This window comes from Quercus robur, chromosome 9, assembly GCF_932294415.1.
Source record: "Quercus robur chromosome 9, dhQueRobu3.1, whole genome shotgun sequence".
Taxonomy (NCBI): Eukaryota; Viridiplantae; Streptophyta; class Magnoliopsida; order Fagales; family Fagaceae; genus Quercus; species Quercus robur.
In genome coordinates this window covers 14,049,921-14,071,874 of record NC_065542.1, presented here as the reverse complement: position 1 = coordinate 14,071,874, position 21,954 = coordinate 14,049,921, and the positions used below count along the sequence as shown (strand labels likewise).

At 32.8% G+C, this 21,954-nt stretch overlaps 1 protein-coding gene across 11 annotated transcripts in view; it reads right to left on the bottom strand.

The window, feature by feature from the left end:
* LOC126699718 (silicon efflux transporter LSI2-like) overlaps positions 1–21,954 on the bottom strand; it is an 88,143-nt gene that overhangs the window by 11,415 nt on the left and 54,774 nt on the right. For 2 of the 11 annotated variants that reach the window (XM_050397666.1, XM_050397672.1), the window contains exons 2-4: positions 11,243–12,528; positions 10,903–11,092; positions 9,038–9,552 (exon numbers count right to left, since the gene is read on the bottom strand). The exons of 1 other annotated variant lie outside the window; for it this stretch is intronic. In XM_050397666.1, coding sequence (XP_050253623.1) covers positions 9,290–9,552; positions 10,903–11,092; positions 11,243–12,433 — 1,644 coding nt within the window. In that variant the 5' untranslated portion in view covers positions 12,434–12,528 and the 3' untranslated portion in view covers positions 9,038–9,289. Of the gene's footprint in view, positions 1–9,037; positions 9,553–10,395; positions 10,780–10,902; positions 11,093–11,242; positions 12,552–13,285; positions 13,586–21,954 lie in introns of those variants that run through there. 8 more of the 11 variants (XM_050397668.1, XM_050397671.1, XM_050397678.1 and 5 more) reach the window with 8 other exon arrangements.

The following is a 21,954-nucleotide window of genomic DNA, read 5'->3' as shown; positions in this document are numbered from 1 at the left end:
CAACTATGTATGTAATAACTTAACACACTTAATATAGTTTTGTACATGCTAAGTATATATTTATAATACAAATAGTCATTTCAATTATTTATAATCTTTACAATTCTTATTCAATGACATTATAAAATAATATGTTTATTAAATACTCTTATATTAATTTTGGTAAGTAAGTGGCTTAAAATATTAATAATACTTAACCACTTAAACTCATAGTTTAATTATAAAAATTGAGTCGGGGTGTTACAGCTATGGTTAATGCAGTCAAACACAAAATTGCATAATTAAATAAAAGCGTAAATAAAATTACATGCAATATGGTCTCGCTGGAAAAACCAATTGGAAAAATTCCGAATTAAAACTCTCATGAGGGCTTAACCACTGACACAAAGGAAAACATATCCACTATATAGAATTGGAGTTTACAAATAGAAGAATTCTATTTTAATTTGCTACTTCATGTAGAACTTACTGACAGTAGCTCCAAATCCATGAACTCCTTTATAAGGTTGTGTTTGAGTTATTATTATTTTTAAACCTTCTACATAGCCAATTGACAAGATGATGACTATATATCTTCCATCATAACCATCTAAAAAAATGTCTTGTCAACTAAAATGTTCTAGAGAGAAAGAGAGAGCCCCAAACACGAGTTTTTTCACAACATTCAAAATCTCAAACTAAAAAAATTGGTTTGAAGTTCTTCACAGCTAAAAAGTTCTATATCAAGATAAACAAATAAAGTATATGTGTCTTTTACATAACATCTAAAAGAAAAATCTAACACTCGAGATTATAACTAATGGGGGACTAAGCAGAAGTTGTGTCTAGTCCTTATCGTCATCATTTGAAGGACTTTTTAAATACTTCCTCTACACTTCCATGTATTAGCTTTTTAATTATTTTGAATATTTCAAGCCAAGTGAGTCTAGACACCTTTGAAACCACTACATGTATCTCTTTACTAGAAGGTTGTGATTGCTCTTGATTTTTCTTTGTTGTGAAGTAATTTTTTAGAGAATAACTAATATTTGCAATAACTTCAATTCGTAGATCTTTGCAGAACTTGTTAATACCAAATGTTGACGTAGTTGTTATGCAATAGGAGAATTCATCTCATTTTTGTCTCTGTTTATTTTTTAAAACACAAACAATAAAAATCTATAGCTAATTAAAAAAACTCATGAACATAATATCACTCTAAAAACTCAAAAACTAATCAGTTTAACCCAATAATAACATGGTAACTAAGAAGCAATCCTGATTAGCACATATTAATTTGTACATAAAAATATCTGGCTTTATCAACTAAAACAACGTAATATTGGTAAATGCATGGCAATGTGCTTCGTAAATCTACAATGTGTTGCCAATAGAGTGGTCCCTGCACCATCCCAATGTTCCATGCAATTTTAAATGCCAAGGACTGGCTAATCACATTTTACTTTTCAAAAGAGTAAGATTTCTAAATCCAATGTGAGATAGGGGCAAAAAACAAAAACAGTTAATCAATCATTGGACTTTACGACCAAGATAACAAATAGTCTGAAAATTGTTTCTAGAATGACTTTTAGATATATAGAGAAGAACCCCGATTGAGCTTTGCAATGAAAAAAGAGAATTGACCACAAAAACCACAAAGATGTATCATTAAAAGATATGCCCAAAATGGTTCCAGAGACTATCTCTTGCTAAAAAGAAAGCAAAATTCTAATTTCTATAGAACTTTGAATTATAGAATATCCACTATTAGAAAATCCAAAAAAACACTAATGCTAGAGACACTAATTAAACTTAAATAGATGAAAAAGTGCAAAGTGAAAATCAAATATTTTTATTAAAGTTCAGGAGTTGGACTACAATAAGAGAAGGATGAGACGTTAACTACACTTAAGCCTGATTACAAAATTGGCTAAAAAGCTCAACCTATAACTAAGTTAGGTTGTTGCCTCTTTTTCTTTCTCTTTCTCTTTCTCTTTTTCTTTCTCCTTCTCCTTCTTCTTCCTCTTTAGTTGCTTAACTTCAATTACCTCCTCAGATTCCACATCCACAATAGCTATTGGAGTTGGTTAATCGTGCCCTTGCTTTGTAGAAGGTGTGGCAGCTAATGTGGAGGTAGGTTGATCCGAGGTAGAGGCAGGGTCGGGATTAACTGGGGATTGAGGAAGACTAGGAGCAAAATGTAAGGTTGGGGGATAGTATGCCTTATTAGGGGCTCGAAACTCTGATTCAACACTAACCCCAGCTGCGTTTAGGGCTTCACCCCAGACCTCTAGGCAAAAGGCCTAAGCAACATCCCTAAGCTTAGCTGTAAGACTTTATGCAGTCTTAGTCATGCTTGCATCATAGGCATCCTACTCGGCCTTAGCCCTTTCAGCATCCTTAGCCTCTAGCTACTTCTGTTGTTGTTTGGCCTTCACCATGGCCAAGGCCAGCTGACTTTCGGCCTTCTTTTGAGAAGCCCTTGCCTCCTCTACCTGTTTCTCAAACCAAGCCAAGGCAAACTCAGTATTTTTTCTTGATTTTTCTACCTCAGCTAGGTGGAAGAAAGTGTCCTCCAGCCTCTTCTCAGTCTTGGCATGGGCCTTCTCAGTGGCCTCGAGTTTGCCCCCAACCTCACGAGCTTGGCCCAGGGCGTGGTTCACCTATTCCTCAGCCACAAAGGCTGCTTGCACAAACTAGAAAATTGCTATAGGTTAGTATCCTTGCACGTGTTATATTAACTTATGAAAAGAAGAGAGTGAGTATATACCTTGGCAATGTCTCTCTTTAATGAAAGGAAGACTTCACGTTTCCAAAAAGATCGAAGCTCCTGCATGTTTTCAGGTAGAGGGAGAGCCTTTTCCATACATTTTGCCAAAATGCCTGATCTTCCTTTCTGGGGATCCCTGAGATTGGCATCATCCATGACAGGGCTTCCTAAGCTTAGCACAAATGAAGGCCTCCATGCCGAGGCTTTCGACTATTGTTCTCTCTTTAAGCCTTTGGACGTCCCAGAAGGGACGTTCTTTTTCTGCTAAGCCCTAGATTTTAGGGGCTCCTTGGATGAAGGCTACTTTGAGGGATGTATGACTTCTCCCTCTTCAACATCCTTAGATCCCTTACCCCTTTGGCCCCTTTTTCTTTTCTTGTCTATGGCATCAGCAGAGAATGCACGCGTGAGGGCAGGAGTGGGTGGTTGAGGCACTATGGAAACTACTGGGGAGGCACCCCTAGCGTGGGCTATGAGCAATGCCAGTAAGTCTGGGGTCTTTTCTTCGAAACACCAACCCTTCAGGTATGTTAGCTTCCTCCTGGCTAGTGCTGACTTGGGCAGGAGGTAAATGACGTTAGGAGGGACCGGGGAATTCTTTGGGGTCCTCTTGATGGTAGAAGACCTCGAAATCCTTGTCTATCACCTCTTGGGTGGGTTCGGGAGTGCACTCTGTATCCTCGTTATCTGAGGGTATGGCGTCTTGCATTCTAGGTGGAGGAGGATCTGTTAGTAGAAAATTGGGGACTACTACGTCAATTAAGGCTAACCGCTTTTCTTTAGCTTTAATTACGTTCTTCGGGCTTTAGAAGCATTTAAAGATGTGTTCAAACCCGAGGATTATATGCACTGCCAAGAGTTGGCAGTCTTTATGTAGAAAAATTTCTGACCTAAGGATCCGATTTAGGTTGGGAAAATTCACGAGGTTCTTGTTCGAGGCGATGAGGTATTCATCTACCAAAAAAGAAGTAATATAAGTCACAGGTTAGAGAAAAAACCTTGTAAAAATTTTTCTTTATGTAAATATAAAAATCCTACACGCATCTAAGATTTGTGGGAACCCTACCTGGTTCCCCTTCTTGGGTGGGATAGTGCAACCCATGATGCCAGTCACCCGAGACGATAAGGAAGTTCTCATCCATCCCCTTGTTTGACTCATGCATACAAGATATTAACCTAACGACTAGGACTCTACATTTGATGTAGTATTTGGTTTCCTTTCCTTTTTGGCAGTTGTATACCCAATTCACATCATGCCATGTGAGGTTAGTCCCCATTTTTTGGTTTATCATATCTACGCTGCTGAGGACCCTAAAAATGTAAGGGGAGCATTGTGTGGGGGTCAGCCTGTAGTTCATCAAGAAGTCATTAGTGACCCTTCCCATAGGAATTTCTATCCCGCCTTCTATGAAGGCGATCATTGGAATCACTATTGAGCCAGCAGGTCTGTTCATAACCATCCATTCGCCCAGTTCACAGTATTGAAGTTCAACACCGTTAGGGATCCTATATCGAGCCCTAAAGGCAGCCATGCCTTCAAGGGTATCTACTAGCTTAGCAAATCTACCCATGGAGATTTATGGTGTAGGAAATAAAAAATCTACGTGCAAAAGAATATGAATCCAAACACACCTACAAGCAATAGAAAAGTCTCTCCTCGAGCTGCTGCTTCAACAAAAATTTGCCAAATGAGTAAATGAGGCCAAATCAGCCTCAACCTCTCCTTATATGGGGGTGAAAAATGAGTGGTAAAATTCCTACTCATAAATGCAGGTAAATAAGGACCGTAGGATCATCATCACATTGTAGAACGTGGGGGAACAAGCAGCTGCTTGACACAATAAATATGGGATCGTGAATACCGAAGCATCAGGAACGTGCTGATAACAAGTGAAAAGACGTTACCACGTGGGAATGCGTTTGGCACGTATCAAGTGGGATATATGACTAAAACCTTACTTTTTACCTCAAAGTTAATAGTAAGGTTTTAAGGGGCTATTATGGGCGCTCGAGGACCGAGGAAGGAATCGTTAAGCTGTTATCATTATTATTAAGGCATCATAAAACCAACAAGGGAATCCACCCGAGGAGGAGAAGAGACAAAAGACTTTTGGGAGTTCTAGTTGGGAAGGACAGGTTGTGGAGAGAGAATCATAGAGGGTAAGGGAAGTCTCTAGTGAGAAGTAGCTTACTGCCTCTGCATTAAATGACTAGCAACAACTTTATCAGCTGCATTGATGAGGAAGTGACCTGAATAGTGGAGATCACAGCAAGCAACTCCTTCTACCACCTTCATCAGAAGTTTAAGGGGACAGGTGTCATGATGAGAATATGGGTAGGTGAAGATGAAGGGCCAAGATATGAAGTGCTGAGAAGTATATAAGGGGAAGAAAAATTCCAGATGAAGGGGATCTGGAGAAAAGAAAAGAAAAAGAACAGAATCTAGAACAAGAACATAGAGAGAAGAGATTTTCCTTCTCAGGCAAGCTTGTAATAAGCCTTATATATACTCAAACTTTGATTTATAGTCATTCTTACCCTATCCTTGTCCTCGGGCTATGCCCCTCATTTTGTTTAACCCACTCTCTTACAAATATCTATTGATTTTTTGTTTAACCCACTCTCTTACAAATATCTATTGATTTGGGCCTAGTTGAGCTGCATAAACCTCACTACTCTAAGTAGGCTTGGGCTGTTTAATTTTTGTGTCCTTACAATAATAATAATAATAATAATAATAATAATAATAATAATAAATCACATTAAGACTTACTTTATGTATAAATTATACATTTGTTTTATTTTGTGAAGATAAAAATTATTGATATATTTAACTTGGCTCCTTAAAAATTCTATGATTTTACCATGTTACATCATTTTCGTATCAAGACTGGGTTTTGATAGCAATGCGTTTGCATTGCTTTGCGCGTCTGCAATTTTTTTGTGGGTCCCATGTTCAAGGGACCCGCAAACCCACAAGTATAGAATTTAGCAAATATAATTTTAAAACTGAGTCCCACGGTACTATTCACACATTTAAAAATTATTTTGCTACAGTGTTTTCAATTTTCAGCAATAAGCTGTATCCAAATAGACCCCAAGTATCCGAATCTCATTGTTTGCAATATTGAGCTTCATTTGCTCTTTGAATCAAGAAAATGATGAATCAGGAATATTATAACTTATCAGTCGGACTATTCCTCATCACCAATCGATATTTTACAAAGTTACTCTAGTATAGAATCTAGCTTTATGATATATTCTACTACTATCTATTGTTATTTTCCTTATGAATTTCTTCTTTTGTGTTTATAAATTGGATTCTATTGGAGCACAAATAAATTTCAAGTTTTAACCTTTGGGAAACTTCAGTTCTATCTGATTATATAAATTAGCTAAATTCTTGCACAATGTGGTGTAATTTATTATCAGTTTTCTCCAATATTTCAATAATTTTCGCCAAGAATTTTGTAGTTTAATTGATTGATACCTTATTGTGTTTCCAACATAGAAATCGAGGGTTCAAATCCTCACCCCTAACTATTGATATAAAAAAAATAAAAAAAAAAATCAATAATTTTCCTTGTAAAAAAGTGTGTGTTTTTACGAATTGAAAATTACATGATATAGCAGTTAATATAGATAGGCATGTTTCATGCTTACTAAAAATGAAAATATCCTTAATATATATATATATATATATATATATTTTTTTTTTTTTTTTACATTTTTTTGTTGTGTGTTACTGTTTTTTTTTTTTTTTTTTTTTTTTTTTTTTTTTTTTTTTTTTTTGTTGGACACTATTTCAATTGTTTCAAAAACAACTAAATTTGATCAAGAATACTATATTTCAAATTAATTTTTTCTCACAAAAAAAAAAAAATCAATTGTTTCACATATAAATCATAGAAAATTGATATTAAAATTTCATTATGCTTAAAATAATTAATATAATAAAATAAAAATATTTATTTTATTAGTAATTTTTCTAATTACATAAGGGAGTTAGAACATTTAAATGGTTAAGATTAATTTTAGTAAATTCAAAAATATTTAATTTTTATGGTTTTTGTGTCAATTGTTATTAAAGCAACAAAATATGAGGAAGAATGTCATATTCTAAATTTATTATTATAATTGCAACTAAAAATGATTTATTTTATGTCAGTTCACACCCTATCCATTTTTTTGTTCATAAAAAAAATATAAAAGAATTGTGTCACGTGACACAACTTCATGTTGAAAATTTATTGATTATTAACTTTTTTTATACAAGATATAATTTCTACTCTAACCTAATCTAAGTGTATATGTATGTGAAACTCCCTCCTGGAGACTCGAACTCCGACCCTTGCCTCCCACACCCCACAAACAGTTATACTTGTGAAGTGACCACCACACCAAAGCCTTTCCTCTAATATTAATAATCTAACAAAAGCCATATGTATTCTATAAACTTTACTATTTCTTTCTTATCCTTAATATTAGATTAAAACAGTCACTGCGATGTAAATAATTTAAATGTTATTAGTACTATCAGTGATACTTAACCAATACATATATTAGTGGTGACAGTTGAAAAAACTGATTTTGACTCTTTTAGTGTTCTAATTAGTGGATTGACTCTCACCTATATACAGAATCAAACAATAATAGTTTGCTACCACAATAATGAAGCAATCACAAATATGTCACCACAATCTAAACCCATTAAAATAAAGAATAAAGTAGCATGAGGATTTGAACTCTAGACTTCTTCTACACAAACGAACTCGTCCACACCAATTATGAACTATAGTAGGTCCGAGAGCTTACTAATAGAGGGTGACAATTTCTATGGTTTCAATGGAATCAATTCAGGCTCACAAGTTGGGTTCTTAACATTGAACCAACATGGGAAGTTTTTTGTTTAGAAGAAGAAGAAAGGCACATTTAGTCTTTAGATCTACTTTGTATAGCAAATATCTTATCTTAAAATTAGTGTCTCAGAGGGCATTTAAAGGTAGGTTAAGAATCATCACTTCAATCAATTTTTGAGTCAAGTTAAAGACTAATAGCTATGTAATTTACTTGAGCGATGGTTAAATGAAAATCATGTAAATTTTTGCCTGACTTCAACGATTGCTCAATCGAGTCCTAACTTTGCTTGTGAAGGCCTCAAGAACTTTAACTCCTTGATGCAATTCATTACACAAACTCTTACCTAACTAGATTCTCAAAAAAAAAAAAAAAAAAAAAAAAAAAAAAAAAAAAGAATTAAACAAATAACTTAATAACATTAAATTCAACTCTTTTGACACATAATTTTTCATATAGAAGTTGCCAATACTAAATCCTAAACAATAGTAATTGGTACACACATTGTTGGTATACTAAAGTTTTAAACAAATTGAATGACTAATGTTAACTGTGTTTATCAATTTTAAATTTATTTTTTATAATTTGATAGTCCAACGGGCAAGTGAGATTTAAACACTGAATACATTCATTAAAAACATTAAAAAGTACTAGTTGAGCTATAAACTATAGGACTCTAGGCTATCAATTCTTGAATATGGTTAAATGTTATCTTACAACAATGAACATTTCAAATTGACCTCATATAATTAGGTACTATAAAATAAACAAACTATAGTTGCCAAAAAAAAACTTAATAACATTAAATTCAACTCTTTTGACACATAATTTTTCATATAGAAGTTGCCAATACTAAATCCTAAACAATAGTAATTGGTACACACATTGTTGGTATACTAAAGTTTTAAACAAATTGAATGACTAATGTTAACTGTGTTTATCAATTTTAAATTTATTTTTTATAATTTGATAGTCCAACGGGCAAGTGAGATTTAAACACTGAATACATTCATTAAAAACATTAAAAAGTACTAGTTGAGCTATAAACTATAGGACTCTAGGCTATCAATTCTTGAATATGGTTAAATGTTATCTTACAACAATGAACATTTCAAATTGACATCATATAATTAGGTACTATAAAATAAACAAACTATAATTTGTCTAGATTTCTCAAAATATAAGTGACTAAGGCTTGAATAGTATTAGTAGATCGAATTGGGATTTGAATATATAATTATAGTAGTTTGAATTCAGAAAGGCTTCTTCTTTCTAAACTCTGACCTGTTTGATATATTTATTTTGTTTTTCATTTCCGACAAACATGCATGTCTATTTATGAGATGTACATCCTTATTTTGGTAGACTAAAAAAGAGAGAGAGAGAGAGAGAGAGAGAGAGAGAGTAGAATTCTTTTGCAATAAAAGAAAAGGAAGAATTGAACAAACATGAGCTGGTCAAACTAATAGTATAAACAGGCAAGTGATGCACAGTTCACCCCATTGTTCTGTGGATGTCTATTTGAAATAATCACTCAGCAACTATTGAAAAACGTTATGATTAAATAGAGATTAAGAGAAAAACAACATTTGTCAACTTTGAACTGCTCAAATGTTGAAACAATCTTCCTCTACAAAATTTATTACATAAAAACATTGTGTGTCATGTGTAAGAGCATCAACATCATCTTATAAGTGTCAAACCAATGGCAGTGACTATAAGAGTCGAGGGGACTCCAAATTTGAGATGGCTCCAAAAGGATAAATTGTACTCAAGTTGGGGAGCTCGGCGAGCCTGCTCACACACGATTATGTTGGCAGCTGATCCCAATAATGAGAGGTTCCCAGCTACTGTGCTGACCCAAGCTAAGATTAGCCATGCCTTCTTCTCATCAGCTGCAGAAACTGCAGCTGCCGATGCTGCCACTCGTGCTCCAAGAAAGAGAACTACACAATATTAACATGCGTTATAGGAACTCTCATGTAAATAGTTTTAAAATGGCCTTTATGATGCCGAATAATGGCTTACAGCAGACAAACAATTTATCATAAATCAACAAAATGTCGGGGAAAAAAACGAAATGAAAGAAATGAACATTGACATGAACCTCAAGAATGTTCATAACAAACGGAATACAACATCAACTTAGAGATGTTTCCCCAAAATCATTAGATACTTTTTATATAAAAGAAAAACCTAACTAGTCTATTAAGGATCCATAGGTGACCCCAAAATTTTGGGACTAAGGCTTTGTTCGTTGTTCTTGTTGTTGTACATGAAAGAAAAACAATTCTTAATCAGAGATGCAGAAAGAAAGATTAAACCACAGTACCAGACTACCAGCTCATTTATGAAAAACAATCTCACAGATTCAGTGCAAGAGCATCCCTTGTTCCTATATTATGTACACAAGGGCCATGGATAACTGAGAGCCTTGTCAACTCACAGTTATCATTACTGGTATAAAAATCCCTTGTTACTGAAAGGAAACTTTCCTTCTAGCACAAACTGCAGAATGTTTGTTGTTTAATTGAATGCTATGGCAGAATTCTGAGGGGTTAAGCATATCCAAAAATTGTTTATGGTTTTACAAAATTTCAATTGAAAACAACAACATGGTGAGAAATGCTGTTGTCGTTGCAATTATCCCGAGACTTTGAGAAATGACCCAGAAGGGTGCCACTTTGTGTACAAAGTGAAGTGAAAGACACTTCTTAGACTGAAAGACCTGTTCAGTAAAATGGTGGTGTACTATTAGCTTGAGTAAGATTTTAACATGCATGAGAAAGGTTAATGTCAGTTGTCTCAAGTATTTTTTTTGAGAAGTGAAATTGGGAAGAATCTTGAGAAAGGTTAATGTCAGTTTGTCTCAAGTAGAGAAAGGATCTTGAGAAGAAGTGAAAACCAGAAATATGCAATTAAAAAATAAAAACTGGGAATACTATGATATCCCGAAGAGATAATCTGTATGCAAAGTCCAAATTATACAGTAACATATTCCCCAGAAATCTAAAGACAGCGCAACAAACTTATATGCATCCCAATGTTGAATTAGTCTCTGTACAGCTTGAAATTCTAACAAGAAAGCTTGGGAAACTCGTTTTATTCAATAAGGAAAAAAGTTGTTTAAAACGGACTTACAAACAAGTGTTAGTCCAAAAAGCTAATTTCATCTGACATATCCAAAAAAAAAAAAATTATGAAACAGATAATAGAAGGAAAAAAAAAAAAATATATATATATATATATATATATATATATCTATATATATATATGGAAGAAATCCATCAACATACCAGTTGGTACATTTGAAGCCAAATTTGACATGACAAGTATGACAATGGCGAGAATTGCTATCCCACTAACATGATCGATTTTTGAATAGGGCTCCATAAAGTCCCATAGAGTACTTGGGATTCCAGTTTTGTTAAAGCCTTCAACTGTGATAAACATTCCACAAAAGAAAACTAACAGAGAATAGGAGACCTGGCAAAGAAGAGAGATAAACTTGACATATGGTAAACTCTCCAACATGCAATCAATGGTCATAATCACCTACAAGTTATGATTTACAGTTTTTTGATAGGGAAAAAAAAATAATTTAAAGGTAGAAAGCAACGTGCTTGCAAATTATACCTTTTCAAGGCTTGTCCTAACATCCCTGAAATCAAGAACCATAAGAGCTAGCGCAGCAGTAATTGCAGTCCACGACATATTTAGATCCAGAAGCAAAGCAATCAACATTCCTATAGTAACGAGGTAAACACCTGATTTCCACAATATTTTTTTCCATCTCGTGGTCAAATTATCTTTTCCTTCTGAAGACAGTCCAGAAAGTACATCTCTTAGTCTATCCAATGATGCCACTCCCTTTGAAGGGATTGTTTCCTCCTTTACCTGAGAAGATACATCATTTGCTGCCTCTTTTGGTGCATTAGAATTTCTTGCAGACTCCAATGTGCCACTAGGAACCCCTTGGATTTCATTCGCACTTGGAATTGATCGGTTCCTAAGGTTCTCAACCTGTCCCATCGGAACACTCATGCCAGGAGAGCTTTGCACAGCCATAACTTCCCATCTAGAGTTCCATTCCGGAGAATTGAAGGATTTAAAATGTGACATTGTGGCTGGTGAAAAACGATGAGAATTCACTTCCTCCTCTGCAAGAAGTTCTACAGCTGCATCTTCCTCATCCTTTTCAATAGATAACAACTTCCAGTACATACATAGAAGAAGTAGGGCATTGACAATTACACCCATGATCATTGCAGGGAGAATTCCTTTTAGAAAATGCCTAAAAGATATCTTGCTCTGAACGGCTATAACCAAGTTTTGGGGGTTGCCAATTGGAGTTGCTGCCGACCCAATATTTGCACTAGAGGCCAGGGCAAGAAGGAAAGGATGAGGTGGGAGATTATGCTGCCTTGCAATTTTCAAGACAAATTCAGTCAAAACTACACAAGAGGTATCATTAGTAAAAAAAGCACTTGAAATGGCAGAAATCAGGCAGACTCGACATATTAAATCCTTTGCCCCTCTACTCTTCCATGAGAGCAACTTTCCCAAGTACTTGAACATATCTGCCCTTTCAAGATATACACTGACAACCATGGTCCCAAATAGAAGACCAAGGATTTGAAGATCAATTGCATCATATGCTTGATCTGCAGTTATGACTTGAAATATGACCATTAGCATGCCCCCCAGGAGGGACCCTTCAGTCCTCCCAACCGGTAGAAATGGAACAGCTGAGCAAACCGCCAATACCCAGAAGATTGCAAAAGCAATTGAGCCTAGACCCACTTTTACAGGAGAAGCCAAAGCCATTTTTGCTGCTCAGCAAGAGAAAATCTTGTTGTTATACTTTTCCAAGGGCTCTATGTTAATGAAATTCCCTAGCTGATGCCATATTATTGCAACATCTAGATGCAAGAAAAGAAATACCCTGGTTAGAAAAAACCAATTAATTAATTTAAACTGTGTTTCTGAAGTTATCATTCATTCAATGCAATATCATGATACAAATAGTAAGCGTATAACAAGTGCTAGGGAGATAAGCAAATAAAGTTGTTGCAGCTATAAATAGATTATAAGGCATAATAAAGTAACAGAACATTCAAAATCAAGAAATGTAAGGGTTGGGGAGTTCAACTAATACTAACTAACAATAAAGACTCTTTTTTTCCTCCTTTGTTCTTATTTTTCTAGAACTTCTTAAGAGAAGAAGCCAGAATTCAAATAGAAAGCAGAATCTAGCCAAATATGATACTTTGTATCTATTGCAATACTCATAAATCTTGATATTAACAGAAGAAATTATTCGACTATTTTCAAGAAATGTCACTTCCATAACCATCTCAGTAAGATTCCAAGGTAAACCTCGAAAAACCAGAAATTCACAAATTCTCAGTGCAAAGAACTGTAAAAGCATACATTGATATGAATCTAATAAAGCGCCACACGTATGATCAAATGCAAAAATGTCAGACTGACTTTGTGCATGACCCCACAATTTATATCGCATGCAACTTGATTCTTGAACAGCCATTTCAGTCAATTTCTAAGCTAAATCTCAACCAAATATGCAATACCCAGATACCAAAACTCTCTCTGAAAACGAAAAAAAAAAAAATGTAAAAACAAACAATTTCTAATCTGAAAAAGAGGTATGTTCTCTACTTCTGGACCAAGAAGAAGTCAACGGAAACTGCAAGTTCCAAATTTGGAGCGGGTCTTATTTGCATGTAAAAGTTAAAAATCTTTTCTTGAACATTTGGAATGGATTAGATTCAGTGGCATGTATGTATTGTATGTATGTTTTCCAAAAGAAGTGGAACAGAATAAGATCAAATCATCAAACGGACTGACATATATAAAAACTGGGAGCTTCCAAGGATACATAAAAGTGGAGCTTAGTACTTCTCTTTTCACTGAATGTTAAGATAATGTCAGTTGTCTCAAGTATATTTCGATACGTAACCTTTTTTTTTCTTCACCCCCACTCATCCTTTTTTTACTTTTGCAATTTATCCTCCTTTATTTTTACCTTCATTTTATCTCCTCCACATGTTTACCTCCACTGAGTCTCATCTAATTTCAAATTTCAAAAAGTCAGTCAACTCCTTACCTTTGGTCAGTCAACACATGGGCACCCAAAGCAAAACTCAAAATCTTTGAAAAACAGTAAAGACATAAAAAAAATAATAATAATAAAATAAAAAATAAAAAAATAAAAAATAAAAAACCGAAGAAGAAGAAGAACATCAAAGGAAGCAGTGACAACGAAGAAAAATGGAAAGCTAAGTAGAAAGAGACCGAGATACATGAAAGATGCATCAGATCATGAAATTTGTTGGGAAATTATCTTAGGTGAGTGAAAAACTACAAAGAAATCTGCGTTTCTGTTTGGGCCAGGATCTATTTTCCGGCCGAAATCCGGTATTTCGGCCGGTACAGCCGGAACGCTTCCGGTACTGTCGAGATTTAAATCCGTACGGAGTGAGGATTTTTCTGTACTGTTTCAGCCATCGGTACGGAAAATATCGGCCGTACGATACGAAACTGACTACACCGGAATGTCGTGTAACAGTAAGACGTCATGGCCTCATGGTAAGGAAAATGTCAGGACAAAAAAAATCGAAACTGCTGGGACCCATAGGCGGCGCTACACTATTCTTTTTCTTTTTTTTCTTTTTTTTTTTGGTTGAATGGCGCTACACAGTGTAGCCTACACTATTCTAGGCGTTTCATTATTTCGCACCAAAAAAAAAAAAAATTATATATAAATTTTTTTTTTAGTTTAATATTATAATTTTTTCCTTAAAAATATATATGCACACCTTAACTTAAATTTTACGCACTCTTATTATAAGTATTTTCCATTTTAAGAATAAAAAGTAAGTGTTTGTAAATTGTAAGTGTCACTATTTTTTTATAAACTTATATTATATGTGTAAGTATATCTAATATTGATTGCGTGCATTACTTTTTGTTATAATATTATTTATGTGAATTATGATGTATAAGAATGTTTGTGTGTATATTATAATATAAATATATATATAATTTAATAATTAGGAAATAGATATGGTTTGTTACATGTGTGTATATTGTTATCATGTTATGATAACTTTTTTGTTATTAAGTTAGTAAAATTCAAGAAAAAAAAACATTAAGTTAGTGATTGTCCAAGCATTTGATTGGTTAAGTAGACACTAGTGTATAATTTTATATATGAATGAGTGTGGTTGTGTATGCCAATAATTAATACAAAACCAATGAGTTTAGTTTAGTCATTTAGTTTAAAATATTTTCATAAAAATAATAACAAATAGATAATAAAAACTGAATAAAAATAAAAATGTTAGATAAACTTAACAAAATAAAATGATTACAGGCTCATAGCTACCCACATTGGCAATAGATACTTATAATGAACTATCATATAACAATTTAAAATTTGAATACTTGTAGAAGGAAATTGTAAAATTTCATGTATTAAATTTTTTTTTTTTTTTTTTGATCGGTAACTCGATATATTCAAGTTTTTTTTTTTTATTAAAATTTTTTAATGACTTTCTTAAACAAATTCTTAAAGCCCTACTGGGACCACCGAAAATGGCATAACCTTGTGCCACAACTCGCCATGTGGCGAGTTTTGACTAGTGAAGAAATATCCTCACATGACCCATAGACACTTCTTCACCAGTCACAACTCGCCATGTGGCGAGTTGTGGCACAAAGTTGTGCCATTTTTGGTGGTCCTAGCACAACTCCAAAAAAATTCCACAATTATTGTCACAACTTGTCACATGGCAAATTGTGAATGATAGATGTCAAATGGTAGGTCCACACCTCCACTACTCATAACTAGTCACATGATAGTTAGTTGTAGCAAAAGTTGTGAAATTTTTTTGTGTCTCTAGCATTGCTCTCATGGTAATGTCAAGGGCAAATATTTTTACTATTGGTGGTGACTTGAGCTTGTAAAATTATTATTCTTTTTTTTATTATTCATTATTATTCTTAACTAGTCACTAACCCGTACTATACACGGAAACTTACCTATTTGTGAGGTAGACTAAAATAATTTTATAAAAAATTTAAGAAATTACACCATTACATGATTTGCTCTTGTATGACTTAAATTTGAGTTATAATTTGATGAAGAAGTCATTGCTTGAACGTGCAATGACTTAAAAAAAAATTGTCATACAATTTCAGATACTGTAAAAAAATAACTCAAAAATTCATATATTAAAACTTTTGAAAGACTAAAAAATATTAAAAAATCAGATGATTCATTGCTTAGAAATTATTGAAACAAAACAAAATATATATGATTGAACAATAGATAAATATAAGAGAAATATGAGTTACATTCGAAAGAATAATTTCAATTATTGCAAGCTTTTTTATCTTGTAAAAAACGGCTAAACAGAGTTGGTGGTTCATGTACAAAAATTACTTTTTTAAAAATACATGAAAAACCATAAATATATATATATATATATATATATATATAACAAATTAAGTAGAGGAGAAGAAAATAACATAAGAATAGCTCATATCTCTACTCAGCTTTTAAAAAAAATATATTGGAGTTTGCTCTGCTTTTATAGTATTCATGATTAACCTAGCAAATTTAGAGATAAATCATCAATTTTTGAGTTTGAGTTTAAGTTAGACTTATTAGAGAGATAGAGTTTCACTCGTTGTTAAGTTTGGATTAAACAAAAATAATTTTGTTTAAAAAAATGATAATGAAGAGTTAAAGTTTAAGTTAGATTTGTTAGAGAGATAGAGTTTCACTCTTTGTTAATAAGTTTGGACTAAACAAAAATAATTTTATTTAAATATTGTGCTAACGTGAAAAATTGTGAGAGTTTCAAAGGTTTCAGTTATATATATAAATATATATATATATATATATATATATATATATATATATAATTACTGTATTAAACTATTAATAACTTGCCCTCCTCAATAATAATAAATAATTATGGAAATGATCAAATTCAGGTATAATTGTTTAATTATTGTATCTTAGATGTTTAATTAAATTAACTAAATGAGCACATTATTAAATTTAATTCATTCATATAGTTTTACGTTGTTCATTTCAATCCTCTCTTTAGTCTTCGTTATATTTGTGTTGTTAGTTACTACAAAACGATCTAGTTTTGATTTTTTTTTTTTTTTTTTGTCTTTTTTTTAACAAAAAGTTTTTCCTAAAATAACTTATTTGGGTAAAATACTATTTTAGTCTCTAAACTTTACCAAATATTTGTATTTCATTTCTAAACTTTAAGAAGCTCATTTTTCATCCCTAAACTATTAAAAATTTTATTTTTATCCCTAAACTATTAAAAATGTTTTATTTATGTTCTTAAACTTTAGCAAAAGTTTTTTTATCCCTAAACTATCGATTTTTTTTAGGCGAAAAACACATTTTAGTCCCTACATTTTCAGGAGATTCCCATTTTAGTCCCTAAATTTTATTTTTACCGTTTTTAGTCCCTATCCTGAAAAACACTTTTTATTTTGGTCCCTGCTGTTACATCAGAAACGGAAATTGCATAGCTGGCAAATGGCATGCACTGTTGGCCTGACGTGACCATTAAAATAATAATAAAAAATGCCTCAGCATTTAGATTAAAAAAATTAATTTATTAATTTTAACTAAATAAAAAAAATTAAAAAACAGAATTTAAAACTAAAAATTATATGAATTAAGATCTAAGTATATCTTGAACAAGAACAACAAGAACACAAGCTCAAATCCAAGAACACAAACCCAGAAATTAAAAAAAAAAAAAAAAAAAAAAAACTCATCAAAGCATTAGTTCAAACCCACTCCGATCTCCGCCGATCCAAACCCACACACACATCACAGCACACACCCAATTTCGGTCACGCCCAGATCAACCTAGAATCCTACTGAGAAACCCACCGATCCAAACCCACGCACACATCACAGCACACACCCAGCTCCGGTCATGCTCAGATCAACCCAGAAATCCACCACCCAACAAATACCAAATCAGAACAATCACTTACCCAAACCATAACTTACTGATTTATTTTTCGTTTCACTCAATGGAGATATCTCACAATCCATACTGATCTAAGCTCCATGCCGATCTGAGAGTGAGGATCGTTTGGTTCTCCACAAAAAATAAAAAAATAAAAAAAATCTAAGCTTCGATTCGAGAATGAGGAAGGATAGAGAGACTGAGATCTACGGATTTGACGATCCAAACCCAGAAATTGATGCGTTAGCTATGGGTTCAAAAGGGTTTTTCAGTTTGGGTTTTTCTTTTACGCTAATGATTGTTTTTTCAATAGTGTTAGGGGAGATGGTTTTTGGGGACTAACGTTTTTGAGAGATGAGTTTTCGGGGAAGGAGAGTTTTTTTATTATCCGGTTCTAGTTTTAGTTAATAGAAGAAGTGTCAGGTGGATAAATAGTGAAAAATACCTTCTTCTTTTTTTTGTTTGTTTTTTTAATTTTTGGGTTTGTGTTCTTGTTGTTCTTGTTCAAGACACATTTAGATCTCAATTCATATGATTTTTAGTTTTTAATTATGTTTTTAATTTTTTTTATTTAGTTAAAATTAATAAATTAATTTTTTAATTTAAATGCTGACATGACATTTTTTATTATTATTTTAATGGCCACGTCAGGCCAACAGTGCATGTCGTTTACCAGCTATGCAATTTCCGTTTCTGATGTAACGGCAGGGACCAAAATAAAAAGTGTTTTTCAGGATAGGGACTAAAAACGGTAAAAATAAAATTTAGGGACTAAAATGAGAATCGCCTGAAAATGTAGGGACTAAAATGTGTTTTTCGCCTTTTTTTTAATCTTTATTTTTTAAAAAACTATTAAAGAAACTCTTTACAAACAAAGTTTAGGGGTGAAAAAAAAAGATTTTTAAAGAAAAACAAATTCTTAGTGAAATTCAAGACCAAAATTTTATTTTACCAAAATTATTTTAATAAAATTTTGAAGGGAAAAAAAAAATCAAAACTAGCTCCAAAATTTATCTTAGTACTCTCTCAATCAAGCTAGTCTTTTAGGTCTGGGCCTACTCTATAGGCCATAGGCATAGCATAGGCACAAGCGCCGCTTGTGAAGGTTTCGAAAGCCAAGAAGAATTCGGGCTCAGAATTCTAAATTGATGAGGTTGTTCTATCCACTTATGTGATTTTTTTTTTGGGTTGAAATGGAGCACATTGTTCAATTATTGTATTAAGGCCTGTTTAGAAAGAGATTTCTAGCAATATTGTTGTTGTTTTGTGAAAATATGTATAGGTGAAAAAGTGTGTGAAAATAAGTGTAATGTTATTTAAATACTGAAAACAGTTGTTTAAACAACAATACCAAACACCCACTTAAGATTCCTGCGTTGAAATAACATGCCATCTCATGGTTGGGTTGAGGAGAACAAACATCATTCTCAATTTTGTTTTCTTTTCTTTCCTAATACTTGTCTTTTCCTCACTTACCCAATGTTGGAAAAATAGTATGGAGCGAATAAGAAATTGATATTTTCTATATTCACTTGAAGATATTATTATAAGTGATGAAAATCCTTGAGTCTCACATTGGAAATGATAGAGAATATGAGTTTGGGCTGGATATTAAGTTGGGGTTTAGACATGTGTGGACTAGGCCCACTTATCCAATTTATAATAATATTTTATTATTTTATTTTGAGTTAGTAAGTCTATATACCGTAGTTATCTTTGAAACATTGTTTCAATTTTAAGTTACATATAATTTTATTGTTCCTCATTCATGAAAAAGATTTTTTTTTAAAAAAAACAAAAAACTCAAATAAAAAAAAAAAACTCAAAAAAAGTGAGAACTTTTGGTCATTCATTTTGTGTCAAAGAGAGAGAAAGAGACATTGAGTAGTTTGTAGAGCACAACCTTATGTGCTTCATTTTCGTACTATAGATCATTTTATCTTAGAAGACAGACGTCCGTGAGTTTCAAAGCACTATAGTGATTGTGTGAGGGATGAAATCTGCTTTAAGGAGATTGTGTCAAACACAAGACTTGATCTGAATAATTCATTCTTCACGCATTTGATCTTTGAATTTTAATTATATTGTAGATTTCTTTTATATATGCAGTGTATATTTATTGTATTGCCTATTACTTATTTTGTGTTAATATTGCTTATTTTTAGATTTGTGTATGGTTCATTTTACATTACCACAAAAGTAAAATTTTGAAATATATCTAATAATCCTAAAGTAAATTTTATATATTTTAATTTACATTTATGATTGACGGTGAAAAGAATTTTGTGATGGTTAAAAACACTTTATCGGCAATTGCTTTTACTAGGCGCAAAGTTTTGGCAAAACTGGGTTTGTGTTTAATGGTATCGGTTAAAACTGTGAACTTTATTTGAAAACGTTGAATTTCGTGTTTGGCTGCAGAATTTGGTTTGTATATACTGTTTTATTGTTGACCTTTCCTTCTTGATTATTTTATTAGATTAGGACGTTTGTCATATTTGTTAGTGTTTGCTCCGAGTCTTAGATATTTTCTAAGCATGTGATAAAGTTGATTTGATGCTTGACAGTAGTGATGGGTTTAATTAAATTAAATTATATTAGGATATTTGTGAAATTTGAATTTTTGTTTGACTGGACATGGTGTAGAGTCATGTGTGTAGACTGTGTGATTGATGATTGCTTTGTTTCTAGCCTTTCACGTGTATCAGTTTCAATTCTGACGCCACTGCTCTGAGTCAACAATCTAATATTGTACTATTTATTGTTGATCAAGTCTTTTTGTGTTTACTTACCTCCGGGAGTAGTTGTGACTCAGAGTCAATAAAACTTTATTGTAATAAGTTTTATTTAATTTTAAGTGTCAATTGTATTTTACCATTAGTCCATTGGATTTTATTTTACGTCTTTTTTAGCTATCTAAGTTATTAATATTTTAATTAATTTCCTAGAGTCATGATTATTTTTTTCTTAAAAAAATTCAAAGATTGGATTTTGGCCCACATCAATTTGAGTTAGGATTTATCCTAGTAGTCTATAGAGCTATTGTACTCCTATGGTGACAAGTTATTGATAATTAAATTTCTATTGGAAATTTTCTGATACCTTAGTATTGATTCTAGGCACCCTAGTTGATGATTTTTAGGTTTCTATCCTGCTTGGTGTTGATTCTTAGGTTCTTTGTTTTTTTGCAAAATGTTTTTTTTCAGAGTATTTTGTGCTGCATCAAGGTGTTGCTTTTAAAAGTTTCTAGATTGCTATTCCATGAGGTATTTTATCTGCCACAACTTTTATAAATCTAGTAGTCATCTTCCAATGAAGTCAACATCATTATGTGTAGGGAAATGTTTATAAGTATGTCCGTGAAATTTTGATAAGATGGTGCTTTACCAAAATTCATAAAACTGGCATTTGATTATTTCCATGGTGCTTAGGTAGTTACATGGTGATTCTTCTCATGTGTTCTTAACAGAATGGTAGTGTAGTTTGAAGTTATCATTTCTCAATGATTATTTGAAAGTATTACTTCAGTGGGACCAGCAATGGTAATGACCCTATTTGAAAGTATTAGTTCCAACTTCCAATAAAAAAACTACTAGCTTCAACTAATTTGGCAATTTTCCCTATATTGTTAGTTGCAGCCATGTTCTTAACAAATACTGTGCGTACTGATTTTAATCAGTGCTTATGTTCTTGAATTTGAAAATTCTAAATGGAACCTTTTTTAGGTTTGTATACTTTTTTCTTTTCCCCCCTATTTTAATAATGTTGGTGTTGAGAAGAATTTAATAGCCTTTTTGGGTGAATTGAGGGACAATACTACCACTGCCTGCGGGGGTAAATTTTAATTGATCCCCCTGTAGTACCCATCCATGCCCTATTCCTCATCCAAGCTGAACTTAAATGACTCGTTACAGCAACTAAGGCTGGAAGACTGCTCATAAATGGGGCTCTAATTTTCCATTATGGTGCAGTTTGGATAGCACGTCTACGTTCACGTTTTCAACTTTGCGCGTTTTCAGATTTTTTTTTTTTTTTTAGAGCCGGTTTTGTTGACTTTTCAACTGTGAACAGTGCATAAGTGCACTGTTCACGGACTCACAAACTCCACTTTTTATCAACTTTTTCATTAAAAATGGGTCCCACAGTACTATTCACACATTTAAAATTTATTTTGCTACAGTGTTTTCAGTTTTCAGTTTCAGTAAAATAAGTTCTATCCAAACAGACCCTATATATACTTCCATTTTGTTCATGCCTTTACTGTTTGCTGGTATCCTGGTGCACTTGCATATAATACAAAAGAGTGTATAC